Source organism: Rhopalosiphum padi, chromosome 4 (genome assembly GCF_020882245.1).
Source record: "Rhopalosiphum padi isolate XX-2018 chromosome 4, ASM2088224v1, whole genome shotgun sequence".
Taxonomy (NCBI): Eukaryota; Metazoa; Arthropoda; class Insecta; order Hemiptera; family Aphididae; genus Rhopalosiphum; species Rhopalosiphum padi.
The window spans coordinates 49,486,763-49,506,276 of record NC_083600.1 but is presented as its reverse complement, the minus strand read 5'-3'; the positions used below and the strand labels follow the sequence as shown (position 1 = coordinate 49,506,276).

At 24.0% G+C, this 19,514-nt stretch overlaps 1 protein-coding gene across 1 annotated transcript; it reads left to right on the top strand.

The window, feature by feature from the left end:
- The first annotated feature begins 1,948 nt into the window (after positions 1–1,948).
- LOC132929909 (elongation of very long chain fatty acids protein 4-like) lies at positions 1,949–17,960 on the top strand. Its single transcript, XM_060995546.1, has 8 exons — positions 1,949–2,165; positions 9,102–9,205; positions 9,368–9,558; positions 10,442–10,525; positions 14,414–14,470; positions 16,155–16,260; positions 17,113–17,249; positions 17,317–17,960. Exons 2-8 carry the CDS (start codon positions 9,151–9,153, stop codon positions 17,479–17,481), a joined length of 795 nt encoding a protein of 264 aa, XP_060851529.1. The 5' UTR covers positions 1,949–2,165; positions 9,102–9,150; the 3' UTR covers positions 17,482–17,960.
- Positions 17,961–19,514: the final 1,554 nt, after the last annotated feature.

Sequence of the window (19,514 nt, the reverse complement as noted above, 5' to 3'; positions counted from 1 at the left end):
ACATATATATATAGGTAAAAAATATTTCAACCGAAAACAAAAAAACAACCGTAAATTGTATTTAATAAATAATAATGTCTAATATTAAATATAATTGAAAAAAATTCTTGATGAGAATAAACTAACAGTGGTCACATTGTGTGTCAAAATAAATAAAATTGATATAAATATATCAGCGATAAATAATTAGGTACAAATGTACAATCAAGCAAAATCAGTAAGTAACACTAGATTTCTAATTAGTTATGATTATAAGTTATAACTAAAAATATAATAATTTAATATATTGTTGTATACACATTACTTAATTTAGTTTTTAATCACGTTTATAACTTTGTGATGGACTGTAACCAGTGGATCAACGTCTCTATATATTTATACCGTTTATAAATAGGTAGCCACTAATGAGTTAAGATAAAGGACAAATTATTTTTTAACATAATTCTCCCAAGTATACTAATAATTTAGAAAAATAAAACGTGAAGAATTCCAAATTTTAAAAAATCATTGAAGACCTTATAAAGTTCAGAAATAGATGACTTCATTCTATCATTACAGTAATAGTTTAGTAAATTTCGTTTCGCTAATTATTATTATTTATGGTTGTGAAATTTCCTCGAGTTGTGAAAAGTGTAAATCATTTGGGTTTTACAATGCAAAACTGAAAACAAATAATTTTAGAATCAAAATTTAGATTATTCTCAGTATAGGTAGTATACATAGTTTATTCCAAGAGGTTATATTGATAATTTCGTGTCATTTTCATTAAACTTCCATTAAAAATATCAATTAACAAAATGTTAATTAGGTTTTATTCAAACATACGTTTTATATAATTATTATTTTTTCTACTGCCATTATTTAATTACATTTGCGAATAGTGATGTGGTTTTGTTTTTGTTATAAATGTTTTAAAATTATTTAACTCAACTACTGCGCTAAAAAATGTAACTACCACATAGGTAAATAGTAATACTCGTCATCGTCAATAACCATATAAACAAAATGACAAATTAATTTTAAAAGATTAATGACCAGCACGAATAAGTAATTAAGTCTACGTTTGATGAATTGCATAATTCAATTCATTCAAAGTAGTTTAATATTTTTAAAGAATTGTTAATTTTTAATCCAACTAAACTCATTGTGAAGTACATATTAATTAATATACACAACTTTTAATCTTTAATCTTTATTTCGGGATATTCCGGTAGATAAAAAAACCAAAATCACTTTTAGAAATCTAAACGCATTTCATAATATCATATTTTGATCCGTAGATTTTTGAAAAATGTTTTCCAAAAAATAATAATTTAAATACTGTATAAATAATTAAGTTTAATTCGTCATTATTTTTAGTACTTACTTATTAGTAGGTAACTAATAATTTTAACTGAAGTTTAAATACTCATGTTATTGGCGGAAATTCATACTTCTAAAAATTATCTTGATAGTTTATCACTATTATTAAGTACTTTGCCGTGTCTAAGTAAACAACAATAAAATTAGTCATAAATAAATAGTATAATATATTCAGTAGAATATTTAAAAATTTATATTCAACAGTACATTAATCAATTTGGTTAAATTTACTAAATAAAATTTGTCACAATTAATAACAAAAAAAAATTGAAAAAAATAATAATAAAATACAATCAGAAAATAATTAATTTTATATTTTTTTTAACAACACAAATCATCATAAAATTTACATCAGATAAATATGAAATGTTTAAACAAGCTTTAACAAAATCAATCTGTGAATTTCATAAAAGTATGTCATTTATGCAAATTATAAGTGTAAGTATACAATATAGTAGTATACAAATGATTACTTATATAATAACTATCAGAAACGAATTGTCTATCTATTATTTACGATTTTTGATTAGGTATTAAGTATACCTACGTCACATACCTACTCACGTAATTAATAGGATAATCACAAACGTTTTAGTGCAGTTGATATATTAACAAAGCCGGGGAAAGAATACTATTCAGTTAAGAAGTTTGTCTCGTGTACAACGTGTTAAGTATCTTCAAAAAATATACTTCAGTATTTGGCAGTACAATTATTATGTTTATTGATAATATTTCATAAACATTAATAAATATGATAAGCTAAGCATTAAAAACAACAGGCACGAGATTTTTATATTTTAAAGGTAAGTTAATTATTTAATATTTAAATCAATATACCTATATTATAATTAATATATAATATAATCTATCGTACCAATAGGATAATTTTTCTAAATAAAAAATTATATGTTATTTAAAAGTTAAAATATCTAAATAATAAAAAAAAAATGGGTAAAAGGGAAATCTTTACTATAAAAAAGCTCAACTTTTGAACAAAATTAAAAACCTTTATGCAAAAATGATGTGACAAAAACTAAACTTTTAATTTATTTATACCTTAGATTTTGTAATTTTTATTTGTTGTTCAACATTATTACATATTGTACAATTTTAAAATTAATTAATTATCAAATAGAGTTCTTTTTTTATAAATTTACAACGCATTTGAAACCGATTTAATAAATTTAAAAAAAGAAACACTAATAAACATTTCTATTTGAATGAAAAACATTTGTACTTAGTCAGTTAAATTCTTACTTTATTCAAAATTAAAATGAAAAAATGAAAAATAAGTATTATAACTGAATGTGATAGTTTTCTTAAAAATCTTAAGAATTTCTATTCCTTACAAAACAATTGGAGCATTTAATCAAACTTAAACAATTTTGAACGAAATAAATTTTTATGAGTTTGTAATTTATAATTGAAAAATAATAACCATAGAGAGCTGTGCAATTATTTACTTAATTTTATTTATAATTGTTAATTCTAAATAGATTAATGAATGTACAGTTTTACAATGATGTGTATGTGTATATTTTTCGGCATTTATGTACCTATCATCGCCGTTTGAAACAGAAAAAATGCTTCAAAAGTAGTTTCTGATAGATGATTGAATTTAGTTGGTACTTGTAGAAGAAGACATCAAAAGAAAATATTTTGCTGTTGGGTTCTTAATGACAGTGAAAAAAATAAAGTAAAAAGCGAAAATATTTACTCATCAAAATTGATTTTGTTTTTTTTTTTTTAATCTATGTAATTTAAAATCAAATAATTGTAAATACTTTATAATTTCATAAAACATTAATTATATTAGCATTTTCTAGACATGAGAGAATATAAATTTCAAATATTTGCGCTCTTTTTAAACTATTTAAAGATATTTAAAAATTTCAACTTTAGTTTTTTTTTCAATAAGTGTTAAAAAATTGCTATGCTTAGTAAAAATAATACATTAAAATTTAATGCAAATTTCATGTTGTTTTTTTAATAGAATTCAAAAAAAAAGTTAACATAATATTGTTGCATAAATATTTTATGAACGTTATCAAAATATGATGATAAAATTGGTTATCACACGTAAAATAAAAATTTTTCTTTTTTAATTTTATTATTTAATTGTAATTCAAAAAATATTCATTGTGAAAACTTGAAACATTACACTAAATATAATTTAAATAATTGTTTTATATACACATTATAATTTGAATCTGTCATTGCCTTTCGGAACAGTAAAAATACTATGATTTTCAACTTTGAAGGTGGTTTCTTGTAGCAAATTAAATCAAATTGGTACTTTAGAAAGTTTAAAGTAAAAAATATCCAGTATTTTTCGTATTTATATTACACCAATTTCAGACAAAAATGATTTCTTTATTTTGTTATAATTAAAAGACAAATAACAGTAAAAACTAAAAACTTTAAATTTTCATTAGGTGTTGATATTATCATTTTAAATACATTGATATAATTTTAAAATTAATTAGACTTTTTTTAAGCTTATTATAGACATGAGACATTTTAGATTTTTTAGTTTTTTCTATAAAATTAAAAATGAATGAATATAAATTTAAAATTATTTTCTAGGTAAAAATTTTTGAAAATTTAATGAAAGATCACACATTCATTTTCCACATCAATATTTAAATATTAAAAATACATACAGGGTATTATTTTTTTTTATATACATTTGAAGTTCAGATTTGAACGAAACTACATATTCAAATAATGAATAACGATGTTAATTATTTTGATATAGCTCAAAATCATTATTTGTGGGGACTTACAATTTTTACAAATATTATAAATTTTATTAAACATACTGAAAATTTCAAAACATGTAAAATAATTTTAAGATATCACCTATTTAAACTATGAACCTATTAGAACAATTTTGTGGTAAAGTGGTATTGGCTTAAAAGTTTATAGCAAAAGTAAAATATGGTATAAACATATATTATTATAATAATTAAGTATTAATGATAAATTGATAAAACAAATGCAATATTTTTGGAAAACATTAAATCTACCGTAATAGTAAAAGCAAAATAAATTACTTTAATAGCAATATCATAAAATACACGACTCGTACTTAATGATGATGGGCGCCAGTTTCGGCTCAAAATCGTTTTTCGTATACAATAAAATATTATTTAATTCAAATTTAGTACATCTATTACAATTACAGTAACCCACTCATCACCTATAATAGGTACAGTAAAATGGTATCCACTTTCCCACTTTTTTTGTCATAGATTGGATATATTTAAACGAAAAAAATAATATTTCAATTATTTGCTGTATTTAAAATTGGATAGTACCATTTAGTGAAAAATAAAAAATGAAATCATAAAAAAAAATCATTTTAAGAGCGTAGTAGTATGTTCTTGGAGCTTCTGGCTCCATTTTTACAAGGAGATGAAAAAATATAAAGCAGAAATGTCCTACTTTCAGTGTATTCAATCTCACTGTAAAAAAGGAACCAGAAGCCCCAAAAACATACTACTGGGTATATTTATTTTTTATTAACTTAAAATTTCAAAAACTTTTTATTGCTAATAAATTTTCAAGAATAAATAAACAATCAACATAATTGTATTGCTTTTTTCAATAAGTAACTAGTAGAAAGTAATTAGTACCTCCTACAAGCATAAAAATATCTTAAGGTTTTTTAAATGTGTATAGATACTTACATAAATTAACATTAGGCCATAAATTTAATCAAAAATATGGCATAAAGATTTAAAAATTACATACTATCTAGATATGTGTGAAAAGTCATAAAATTCGACATAATAATAAATCAAAAAATAAATAAATAATTCTAATGATATCTAAAATAAAGTGTACATATGATACTGTATAATATAATTGTATTGTAATTATGAATCTATATAATAATATCTCCCCAATTTCCCTCCATACGTATCTAATCACACCCTACACAAAGACATGAAAACCATACATTAAGATGCCAAAAGTCACTATAAACGGTTCCTAACCTAACCTACGCCTTAACTCTCACCCTAATCCGCTCATAGAAAACTTGGCCACATTAGCCGTCCCGGGACACTCTCCTCGCTGCCTTAAAAGGAAATAGTGTAGAGACCTGACAGATAACAATTAATCCAAACAAACAAAACAAATAAAAACTAAATAAATAAAAGACGAAGTGTCATCAATGGGTGGCTTCTTCATTCAAATTGTTCATGTTTTCTTTTTCTTTTCACATAGCTCATACTCTTATTGTATCTGATACTAGTACAGATTGTGTATAATTTATAACAAATAAAAAAATAATAACAATAATAATAGTTCGAGTTGTAATATGGCTAGCTATAAAATTTTAAATATAAAATTATATGAAACCATACAGACATAAAGAATCAAAACTCTGAAAAAAATATCTAAAATCTAATGATTGAAATTACTCGAAATTGACAAGACAACTTACATGTACGATTATTGACATTTCCATCGTGTTATTGTAATTATAATTATATTAATTACCGCGATACTGATACAATAAACATTCAAGGTTTGTACAAAAACGTTTGCCAATAGTACAAGTTCATTATTAGTGAAAATTGATCAGTCACATTCATAGTAAACATTGCAGCCTTTAATTTATTGTAATGGAATATACTAACAATCAGTACCTACCTAATATAGTAATATATAGTTACATACAACGAGTGTTATTTATTGAGAATTTAATATTTTTAGATATTAATTTATAACCAATAGTATACACATAGTTCAAAATCAAATTAAAATATTGAGTAAAACTGTCAACAAACACCGTTTGAAATGTTTGAATACAGAAAACCACTTTATAATAATATTATTACGTATTCAGACACGAACCTAACTGATATACATAAAAATAATATTAGGTATATCGAATGCTCGGATCTATTTTATTTACAAGCCGATTATATATTTTAACCTAAGTCAGTAGTCACGACTGATAGGTAATCATATTATTATAGTATTACCGTGTTCACGGTATTAGGACAATATTCATCATATATTATAATACTTATTTACCTTCCTTTTCTTGCCTAAACTTTATAACGTCCATATTTTCTATTTGAATACTCGATGAAAATGATGAAACATTCAACTTTTGAAATGTTCGTACAATAATAATAATATTATTATTATTATTAATGTAGACTAACGTGGTAAGATACTTTGTATAATAAATAATAATTAATAACATAATATGCAATGCGTCCATTAAGTTTTACGTCGAAAACCAATTTTATGATTAATTAGTATATTTAATAAATATTAGACGAATAAGTTATGAAAATAAAAGATGAGCTATATAATAAATGTGTACGAAAATATGAATATTTCTTTCTTTTTTTCCCTTGTCATAATTATTATAGTACCAACCTCTATTATTTTATTATTATATTATTATTCTTTAACTATATTTTAATGTATATTTGATGTTTTATAACTTATCGTTATCTTTGTTATTAATTAAATGTAGATTGGACTAAGACCTGTTAGCAATATAAAATAATTGCATGTAATTTAGTACTATTTAATTTTTCATACATCAAAATAGAAGGAAATTTAAAACCATTTGATTGCCGTCGAAGAAGAAAACGAATACGCATATTTTATCAATGGACCGATATAAGCGAAAAAGCTTCATAATTATTAAAACAGATAGATATCTATTCACAAATCTACTCTTACGTATTTAGTTTTATAGAAATATAATCAATACCCATAGTATGAGAAGTGAAATACAAATACTCACGTTTTATATTTATGAACAAAGATTTAATATTGTAATAATTAATAACCAATCACAGCCTCGTAAATGTGTTCCCGTCTTTATTATCTCCTTCGTACGTACGCATCATAACGAAATACGTTTACGAGCGGCAATTCGATTTTATTATTTTTAACATTCTAGTAAATTGAACTTTTGTTATCGAACACTTCAACCTTAAAAATAAGAACAATTACTTCAAATCGTTCGATATTTCAATCGGTGAATATTTCAAAAGGTGAATTATTAGAACTTTGCGGATACTATACATATAGTATGTACATACATACCTACGTATATACCTGTATCATAATATATATATATATATTGCATTTTAAACATTCTTACATTCTGTGTTTCAATATAAATATCGAAAAAACCTATAACGGAGAACACTGGTAATTTTCTTATCTATTGTTATTAGGTAGGTAAATATACTCTATAATATTAAAAATAATAAAATCGTATCGATTACGGTATTATAAATGTATTAGGTCATGTGAATAAAAAATGGAAACAGCAAATATGAGTATCACGTTCTCTAACAACCACTTATTTAACATTTACGACGTATTATCTTGACGTATAAAATGGCGTTCAAAATTATTGGAAAAATCCGATTATTTATTATTATTGATTATTTACGTGATATCAAAAAATTACAATGTTGATTGTTTATTAGTAGTGCATATGACCTGTAGCGTTTGCATATTTGCTTTGAAAAATCATAAAAATAACAGAGTAAGAAATACATACATTTTATGCTATAGGACAAAGCTGGTTTTGTAATTTTATTTTGCATATACTTAAATGCAGATTTTGAGGTTTTTTTGCTTTAAGGGTATATTTCTTCTATTTTAAACTTTTTGATACGTATTTTAATTGATTAATAATTTTATCAATATTTTCTCCATCGACGTTTTTAAATAATTTGTAACTAATAAAAATAAATTCTTTAGAATAATAAAAAGAAAAATGTAATTTTAAATGCATATTTTGGGTATTAAAGTGCATATTTTGTAACTTTTTTGAGTTACGAACCCTCTGCCTTTTTATCACGTTTAACGTAATAATAACGAACAAACATTTAACTATGACTAATTGTTTATTAAAGTTGTTAAACGAGCCGAACGGTATACCCATCCCATTGGGTGTCAAGCATAATTTTATTTGCAAAGATAATAGGTAAGATACGTTTACAGAATAATCTTTCTAGAATTTTCGCAAAAAAGGCAAAGACAAATAGGTTTATGAGATGATAATAAGTCACTAAGTCAGAAGTTTTATTTAATTTTGGCGCTAGAATAGTTATTGAAAATTTTCAAATGAATGGAAATTAATATGTGAGAAAAATTGATGATGGCAACTTCTGCCATGATAAGATCATAACCAAGTGTTTTATTTCATAAATATTTTTGAATGGTGTATTTTACATCGACTCAATAAGTAAAATATTTGACTGGTAGAGTAAGTGGAAGAGAAGAATTTAAAAATGTTTTAACCGCGTTCAACTTATTAATGTCTACAATTTCTGAATGTGGTTAAAATGTTTCGTAAAGGTAAAGTTTGAAAAGTTAGTTTTCTCTGAATCAGTGGATGCAAAACTGCCTTCAGATTTATTTTATAGGTAGCTTTGGTATTTTATATTTAAGCACTTGTTTCGCTTCTCTCAAAAGACTACCGTCGTTCGTAGTGAGATTTATTAAATAATTTTGAAAAGCCGTTGTCTTGTGTTTATTTTTCGGTGAATTTTCTAAGTGATTAAAATTTTTCCTTTAGGAAGGGAGATGAGTACTGGTGAGCACCCTAGCTCTCTGCTTTTCAACAATTTTCGTGCGTATTTGCGCTGGGATTAGTTAGAGTGAATTATTAATGGGAGGTCCTACTTTACTGTTTGAGGTTGACCAGGCGACATTTAATTAATACTTAATCATTATTGTTTTAGATAATACATTTTTATAATATAGAAATTTATAGAGAAGATTCATAAAATCATGAATGGAACACATAGTGATCTTTTCCAACTATTATACAATGAGATAAAGACAGGTGAGATGATTCCTACTATAAATTTATGTTGATTATACAACAAATATTATGTTCAATAAAATTATCGTAATATGTTATATTTAAATTGTATTTATAAGTTTTCCTAAAATACATTTTATGATTTCAATTAATACATTTTTTACTTAATATGTTTTCATTTAGACAGTACAATTGACTCGTGGTTACTTGTTAGTTCACCGTGGCCAATATGCATTATTTTAATATTGTACTTGACATTTGTACTCAAACTCGGTCCAAAGTTAATGAAAAACCGAGAACCGATTAACATTAAGTACATAATCCTATTCTACAACTTAATGCAGACTATATTTAATAGTTACATTTTGGCTTACGTAAGTTTATAATAGTTATAAATGTTATATAATACACAATTTTTATTATTATTATTTTAAGAGATGTTTTAATATACATGTATGTATTCAACTATAAATTGAGCTAATAATTCGATTAATCAATCGTGTATAGGTAACATATTTAAATAACAATATTCTAGTTAACATTATTGTTACTAAAACATAACCTAAAACGTTTTACATTAAAAAAATCCATTTTACTCTGTTACTTTTAATATTTTATTGAACTAACCTGATATCAAAATTTATAAGTAAGAATATTATCTATATCACTTCATAAGTTTTTTATATTTTAATTTTGAAACAAGTCATGAGTATTTTAAAATTATAAATTGTTCATAGGTATTATATTGTTTGTAAAGTAAGAATACCTTTTTTCTTGATTTTTTCCGAACGTTAAATTTGCCATGTTATGCGTTAGTTTGAAGGAGAAAACACGTGTAGGTCTAATATCATCTTAAATAATTATCGAAATTAAAATATATTAACATTTTGAATTTTTGAAACATCCAAATTGCGTCGAACATAATAATATTAATTCAATAATGTGTTTAAAATACCATTAATTAATCAAATAATTCAATTAATAAGGTACCTACTTTATATTTCTTATTTCACATACTATAATACAGAGTATTTATGGTCAATACTTATGTCTAAAAAAAAAACAAAATAACATTGAAGAGATTTAATAACTATAACATTAATATTATTATTGCTTTGTATATATTTATTAATGTTATTATAGAATATTATTTATTGTGTTTATGGACGTTATTATATATATATATATATATTTATAATTATAAGTCTATTCCAAAAGATATTGATTATTATTTTCATAATGAAATTTATATTTTAGCAATTTATTAGACCAGAAGTTTCTAGTTATTTATGGAACCATGCATGTCATCCTGATACTACTAAAATAAACATTATAAAGGAGGTAAGATTATTTTATATTAAGTAGGTATTATGAAAATTATATAAAATTGTATTTACATTACGATTAATTCCTCAATCATTGTCAGTATAACAAATGATTTTTAACCATTGAGATTTTAAATTAATAATATAAAATTATCAAGATGACAAATACTTTCTAACTAGATAAAAAAAAAACAAATGTATAAGTCATTTAGGTTATTAATTTAATCTTTAAACTAAAGCATTCTTATCGATAATCAATTTGGACATTTATAAAAATACAGAAATAAAATATTTTATATCCTAAATAATAAATATTCATAAATCAGGAGAAAGTAGGATACCGCAATAATGCCAAATATTACCTTAATGATTAATAATAATTTATTTTTTAACATAGGTACCTTACCCTCGACGTCATTGAAATAAATGCATACTTATTTTATTAAATTTGGGGAAATAATGAAATTGATAGTAGTGGTGGAAATGGAGTTTGGGTTCTGATTTAGCAATTCGGCCCATGATTCCGGAAGTTAAGAATTTTCTCTTTCCTGGGTGTATGACGTGCGACATTCGGTTAAAATATGTTTGATATCATATAAATACCATAGGAAATGCATAATATAGAAATGTTTTATTTTGCCATTAAGTAGTCATATGATATTATATGTAGAAATTTTTAAGTCTAGTCATAGTTATTTCATGAGACAATATTATTCAATTGGAAAATAAATAAACGTAAAAATCAAAAATAATGAAATAATTTATTTGATTTAATAACTACTATAGGTTTCTAGAGTTTCAAATTTCAGTAGATATTACACATAGTATTTTAACGAATAAAGATTCAATCAAATAATTAAAAATAGAGGAGAATAAAATTTCATAAAACCACACCTATGTATATGAAACAAATATCTTCCAATTCAATAATTAGGTTTTTAAACTAACGAATGGAGCAACAATAGTAAATCCATTATCTCCTTTTTTAGATCAGGTCCTTAAAGTATTTATAAGTCGATTTGAAACAGACACTAGAGAATTCTTGGACAATTTCCTAAAATTTAGATAAACTATGTGAATGAAGCAATTATAGATAAAGAACTTAACACAGAAGTATTCTACGAAAATATAACTGCCGAAACACTTCAATAAAATACACAGAAATCGAATTAGAAAAAGAATTTAAAATGTAAATAAAAAAACTTGCACTTGTAGATATATCATTAATAACCCAAATCAACGTTGGCAACATGAAATTACTTTAGCATGTATATTTTGTATTGACGATGACAACTTTGTAATGGAATTTCGTATGTATTTAATAAATTAAGTAAATATTTTGTACATTTTAGGTTTATACTTAAAATTAAATAATTAATTTAACTGTTTTAATAATTTTGTGTAATATTTTAAAAATCAAATTTACAAACTAATAATATATTATACCAACAATATAATAATAATTTTGTGATTTGTCCTAAGTTAGTGAATAAAAAGAAACATAATATCAGTAATTACGTGTATACAATATATTATGTACAATACTAAAAATTAGAAAGTGTATTTTAAATTTTAATATAATTACCAATTATATACATTTAGTGATTTTTATTTTTATTGTAAATAGATGGGATATTGATTTATAATAAATCACTGGAACACTATTTTACGAATTTATAAAAGTAATATTATTATAAAATATTAAATATATAAATTTCAACAACGACCATAATATATAGTAATTGTATAGACTATATATTTAGGTGTATGTAAAGATTACAAAAATTAAAAATCAAATTAATATCATAAAAAAAAATACAATTAAAATGTTTGATTTATTATATTATTTACTATTATACACGAGGTGAAATAATATTATTTAGAAAAATCTTAAAAAAAATACTATTGTTGTTTATATTAGTAAAAAAAATAATGTCATTCATACTAAGTGTATATATATATACATATATATATTATTATTATGGATAAAACTTATTTTACGTATTATATATAAGTATATAACATACAAAGTTGCAATATACGACTTGAATATAATACAACTATATACTTACTCTACATAATTCTATAGTATAGTACGATATAAGGTAGGTCTAATCGCCGATATCATCATCACTTGTTAAGTCGAGTCTACGCGATGATAGTAATACACAGTAATGCAATCTTAATAGCTAATATAATGATAGTTTATTTAAGAGACTGTTGTTGTGATGACAATATAAATAAACCTATTATAATAGCTATTAAAACATGATATCGCACTAACAACGTATATAGATAGTGAATTTGAAAAAGGCTTGAAACTTACCTAGAATTATTTTTTATACACTAATGACTAAGGCCCAATTTAAATGCAAAGCGCATTTTTTTTTACTCTAAACAATGCTTTCCAGATACATAAATTGATTCATGTAATGATGACAGATACTTCAAAATTGAAACTTTTTGCAATTTTTCAATTTTAAAAACATATTCATACGTTGTTACAGTAAAATTGGATAGGTAATTTAAAATATTATCTCAATTCTTATATTACTTAACAGGTATACTATAAAATAGTTGAACAACAGATTTAATATAATTTAACATAATCTTATTTTATATTTTTACATGCTTAGAATGAATAATAGGTATATCCTCAAGATGATGTATTTCCCCGATAAAAACCATCTAAGTACACGGCAGTGCGCCAGGCCAAGTTCAAACAGAATGTTGTGTATCTTTACATGCACCAATTCACTCGGCTTTTCTCGCCCTCATATCTCTGCTTGCTGGCTTCCTCGGCTTTTAAATTTTACAACATCAACTAAGCCAAAATAGCTCAGGATAATGTAAAAAATTGAGCCTATAACATTAAACCATTTTAACATGGAAGACTTTCAAAGCTTATACATTTGTCACAGACTGACTCGCTCATCATAAAAATTATAAAGCATTTCTCTTATAGGTATAAACGTGGACTTCAGCACAAAAATTGAGTAAATATTGTAAGTAAAAGCAAAAATCTGAAAACTGCAATTTTCTTAAAATTATTACAACTTTATGAAAAAAGGAGTTCTAGACGCGTGAAATAATAATAACAATTTACCATAGCCAACAAAAAATAAACTTTTAATAATTACTATATAATGAGAAAAATTTCTATCGTTACTTAGCATATTTAAAAAAAACTCAGAGCACATAGGTTCTTTGGTTTTACAACGATGTACATTTATTTTTGGTTTTTTGTACCAGGAGAAAATTTAATACTAGCTCTACCTTAATTTTAAAATTATATTTAAAAGAAATTCAATGACTATTTTTCTCAATTCTAGTTCAATTATTATTTATTATATTATTTTACAATTATTTATGTTGTAATATTTTATCTACTTATACACTACTAATACAATTATTATTCAAAATGGGTGAGTAGATATTTATCTAAAAGCATGGTATTCACAATTAATCATTTAACATAAATATCTATCCAAGTCATACAAGTACCTATAACCAGGTGCGTATACAAAAAAAAATTTCGGCAGGGGGGGGGGGGGGGTTACAAAATTTAGCAATACACATTGTGCCGCAACATAATAAAACAATTTTTTCCTCGTTACTCGAAAATATTTCGGGAGGAGTGAACCCCAAACCCCACCTGTATACGTACCTGCCTATAACCTATTTTTAAAATAAAGTTTAACTTTATAGTGTGTAATAATTTTAGTGTGTCCCCATCATAAGTCAAATATACTTCTGTACAAAAAAAGTGCATTGTCAGCTTTGGTTTGAATTTTTTTTTTAGTTACAATAAAGTCCATTATAGTTACATAGTAATATTTTATATTGGTTAATTTATCTATTTACTTTCAAAATATTAATGATATCAATGATTTATGTGTTTTAGCTACATACTGCTTCATGGTACTTCGCAATATCAAAAATCATAGATTTATTAGACACGGTAAGTAATAAAAATTTTGATAATAATATAAATTAACATTCAACTTATATTATTCATTCAAATTACTATTTACTAATAATAAATATAAATTCTTAAAAAAATGATGTGGTAACTAATTGGTAGGTATAATTACCATTTAAAATTCTATTACATCGTTTGAAAAAAAAATGTTTTTTTTCGTCAATTGCATGTTAAAATACAAACTAAGATGTATTGCTATATAGATTTGTGTTTAGCCACCGGTATAGGCGGCATGGCCAAATGAATCCCAGATGTATGATCTGATAAATGCCTGTAACTAACGAACGAAGAGTAATAAACAAATTCTAATAGTATCATTATTATGTTAGTTAGACTGTAAGCTATTTTAAAGTTAATAATATATAAATTATAAATAATAGAATTCTTTTAGTCGGATAAACTATTAAATTAGGTTCGTTTACGAAAGATTTGTTAAGAAGAAACCACACCCACATATTATATTGTCTCTGTTTTACCATTGTACAATATAGCAAATTAGTTTTCAGCTGCAGCTGCAGTGTTATGTAGTACCTTTCGATAATAGACTGAATTTTTCAATAAACTTAAATTTAAGAAAATCAACTGTGTTTTGCATTAGTATTTTACGAAATTTAAATTTTTAAGCAAATTATGAGGATTTTTAAATTGCAATATTTTACTTACTTATAACATTCATATATCGTTAAAATATCGTTAAAAACCTATGTAAAAACACAGATAATATTCTTAACTTTAAGTTTCATAATATATCAATTCATTATATTATTAAAAAAAGGTTAGTGTTTAAAATTAGAACTGCTAAACATAAATTTACTATCGTACGTTTGTAAGACAAAGATTACACGCGTAGTGTGGCGTCGTCTTAATGTGATTCGATACCGACCGTTTTTTAAGAGTTTAGTATAGTCAATTTCCGCTGACATCGCGTGTCATATTGTGAATGGGTGTGTACTATGTAGTATGTAGTATATTGTGTTGTGTAGTATGTGTGAATACTGACTATTATATAGAAGAGATAACTGTATGATCCCGCACGTGCACGACACTGCACGCTGCACGCACATGTCACCAATCTGTGGACGACAAGTTATATTTATTACTAAAAGACGTAAATAATACCTATAATTTTTTTCCACCGTTGTGACTAAACTAGTAATAAGATAAGAAATGTAAAATCATATTCAAATTCAATATTAAGTTAACTTGAGAACGATCAATCAATTTTTTTCTCTTTCTTTTTTGTTTTTGTTTGATCCCGTATAATCGATAATTATTGCGGTTTAAATTGTTTTAATATTTAAGTACATGCATTTTAAAATAACATTCAAGGAATGGATAGGAGTCAACGTTTGAAAAAGTGAGATTATCAATCTTAAGTAAACTCCCATACGAATTCAAATATTTTTTAGATTACTTATTGTACTACTAGTTTAATCGTTAGGATGGACAATAAATATGGGTATGTTTTATTAAAAAAAAATACCAGTCTGTACATCAAATTCCATTTTTCCACAATAAAATATGATAAATCATAGGAAATATGTTTGAATAGTGCACAGATGTTTTGAAATAAAAATTAATTTAATAATAAATGTATAATATTAATCATAGGTAGGTACATACTTTAAACTATGTATATTTTTTTATAGATTTTTTTTTATAGGTGTTTTTTGTATTGAAAAAAAAACAATCGCATATTTCATTTTTGCATGTTTATCATCATGTTAACATGGTAATCACTTGTTTTGCCCACCTCAGATTCATCAAAAGTAAGAATTTAATATAATATTGTTTTGTTGATATTCGTATTACATAATAAAAGATAAATAATAATACATAAAAAGTCTAAGTAAAATGTATGTTGTTTTAGTGTTGAAGGTTTTTCACGAGAGTTAACTAATTTAATACTTTAAGGTTATATACATCGCATGCAATTTGGTGTTAATAAATCTTTATTGACTCTGTAAAGTAATATAAATGCATTTTATAAGCTAAATAAGAATATTCAACGAAAAAAATAGTTGCCACTAGCGACTAGCCAGTAGGTAACAAAATAAATACTATTGGTTGTAGAATGATTTGTCTTTTTTTGAATCAATACGTTTAGAAACATTAATTATTATGAGAAAATCATGAAAATGTTTTACAATATTAATTGTAAAAAGTATTAAAACCATTTTTCAACGAAATAAAAAATGTTTCAAAATCTTCACACATATTTACGTACATATAACCCATCATTATCAGAATTTTCAAATTTGATTTATACATGCTAGTTTCAAAAGTAAGATCCAATAAATTAGATGTATCCAAAACCTAACAATTTATGTTGGTTTAACTCAGAGGTACCCACGGGTAATTGAATTAGGATATCCACTATATTACATATCCGCTATCCGCATTGCATTGACTTAATTATATAGGTACAATATGGTACATACAAGAATATTTAATGGTATAGTAATACTACGTCCATGATTTGCGTTATTATAATATCTGATATTCATTGTTCTTAACATAATATATATTAAAAAGCGTTGAAAAAATATTTTTAACTCATTAAATTATCATTCATTCATTTATTTACTAATTATTTTACGATTTCGATATGTAACTAACAGGTGAAAATGCTGCGATTGGAACCATTGTCAATTCATTTGTTCACGTAGCTATGTACAGTTACTATTTTTTAACAGCACTTGGACCAAACATGCAAAAACATTTATGGTGGAAAAAATACCTGACCCGCATACAAATTGTAAGAATATTAATTCATAGCACCTAAGCTATAAATATGTGTCTAACAAATGATGTGTAATTTCCAGATTCAATTTATATTTGGAATACTTTACTGTGTCAGCCTCATCGTATTTAATTGCACCTATTCTAAATTATTTATCATATACATGTTGGCCGACGTATTCATATTTCTTTATTTGTTTTTAAAATTCTATAAAAAAACATACAAACCAAAAAGCAAGATTCAGTAAACTCAACAACTATGAAGACATTTAAATACGTGTGTGTGTATATGTGTGTGTGTATAAAATTTATATTGTTAATTTATCATAAATAAGTATAATTAATTCAAAATTGATTAAAATTAATACAATTATGATTTGTTTTAAAATGTAAATTGACATATTATTTTATATCGTCTACGTTATTATTATGTTGAAATTTAAAACTTAATAATGTTTATTGTTAATTAATACATAAGTTGGGATTTCAACTAAAACATTTATTATGTTTATACTAGAAATGTTGTTTATTTAAAACTTTTTGTGAGTGTAATGTTTAAAAGTCCTTATTTACCGCATTTGTATTTTACAACGTGTATGCTTCATCAATTACTTGTAATGTATTTATATATTATCAAAACAAATAAAACCATACATTGATTGATAAAAAAAATGAACTAATACGTAATGTATAATATATTAATAAATAAAATATATTATTGTTTTTATTCCATCATCTCTTATTAATATATCACTGACCAATTATATTTTGTAATATCTACAGAATTTACCTAACTTTCTCCAGACCAGTGATGATTTTATACATCATGAATTTTTTTTTTGTTTTTCTGTAGCAACTATGGATCATTGTGAGTTGCATACGAGTTAAATCAAGTAATATATATTTTTATTATCGGCGTCACTGGTATAAAATATATGATTAAATTTTCCCTCCAAAACAAAAATTTCTTATCACTCCTTATTCAAAGCAATCAGTGCCCCGGGGCGATTTGAAATAGTTGGACGCACTTTACAATAAGTAATTTTAATTTTATTTAAGAAAAATGTTTTTTTTCTTTTCAAGTAGTTTTTTATTTATCAGGAAATATTATAAACATATAATTTAGTTGATGTGTATAGTTGTTATACAAAGACTTTTATTATACGACTCAAAAATGTATTATTAAGCATAAATGAATGATATCGTTGTTAATTTGTTATGTGTTTTGAAATTTTGTTACATAGACGCCCAATGATAATTTCAAGAATCAGCAATATAAGTAATTTGCCTATTTGTAAGGGGCAATATTGCAAAATTAGTATTTTTGAATGCCCAAAGATTCATTTGTACATCATACATTTTTAAGAAAAATGTATTTAAAAAAATACATATTTTTTAATCAATTTCCCTTGACATAGCTATTTTACATAAGGTTAGGTATACATAAAGTTTATAAATTAGGGCTTGAAATGGATATTTTAGTGAAATTAATTTTAAAAATGTAGGTAATGGAAAAAAAAAGTAGTCACATTTTATTGAATAATTGGAAAAAATTACATTAAAAAAAATTAATTTGTATGTTTTATTATATTATAATTTGTTAATTATTAAAAAAATATTTAAATTGTTTTAAACTATTTAACGATTATTATTTATTAATTGATAAGTTAGATTTTAATATTAAAGAATCCTGATCATAGATGAAATAATTAGTGTAATATTAATATTATACTAATATTGTTAGTTGGTGGGGGGGGGCATAAATCATATGCCCGATGGCACCAAATTTTTAAATAAGGCCCTTAGTATATCCAAACAGTCTACTCGAATTGCCTCCCATACCATACCTAGATTATAGATAGTCTTACGTGTACTATCGATTATTATATCGATTCCGTATAATGTTCAAAAATTAGATTAATTATCCAAAATCAAAACAATTAGGACAACCACAAAACATAAAATAAATTTTATCAATAACTTAATTGATAAATTAAACATAAATTAAATTTTAAAATTGCAATACTTAAAAGCATTGGCAAATAAATTTAACCCACAAAAACTATGCTAAGATACAATATAACAAACTTAAATTTTTATAATTATATTATAATATTTTATTATAATTTTAGAAGTTAATTATTAATTATTTTTTTATTATTTCGGCTGTTTTTATCGAATTTTTAAAAAAAAATTTCACATTTCGTTTAAATTATTTTATAAACTATTTATTATTATTAATTATTATAGCTGCGCCAGCCTATTTACTAAGATATTTATA

What these genes read in the sequence shown, in the direction of transcription:
- LOC132929909 (XM_060995546.1), top strand. Translation starts at nt 9,151, where the DNA reads ATGAATGGAACACATAGTGATCTTTTCCAACTATTATACAATGAGATA. An exon ending in CCACCTCAGATTCATCAAAA is followed by an intron (nt 16,261 to 17,112) that starts GTAAGAATTTAA and finishes TGTAACTAACAG; the next exon opens with GTGAAAATGCTGCGATTGGA. An exon ending in ACCTGACCCGCATACAAATT is followed by an intron (nt 17,250 to 17,316) that starts GTAAGAATATTA and finishes TGTAATTTCCAG; the next exon opens with ATTCAATTTATATTTGGAAT.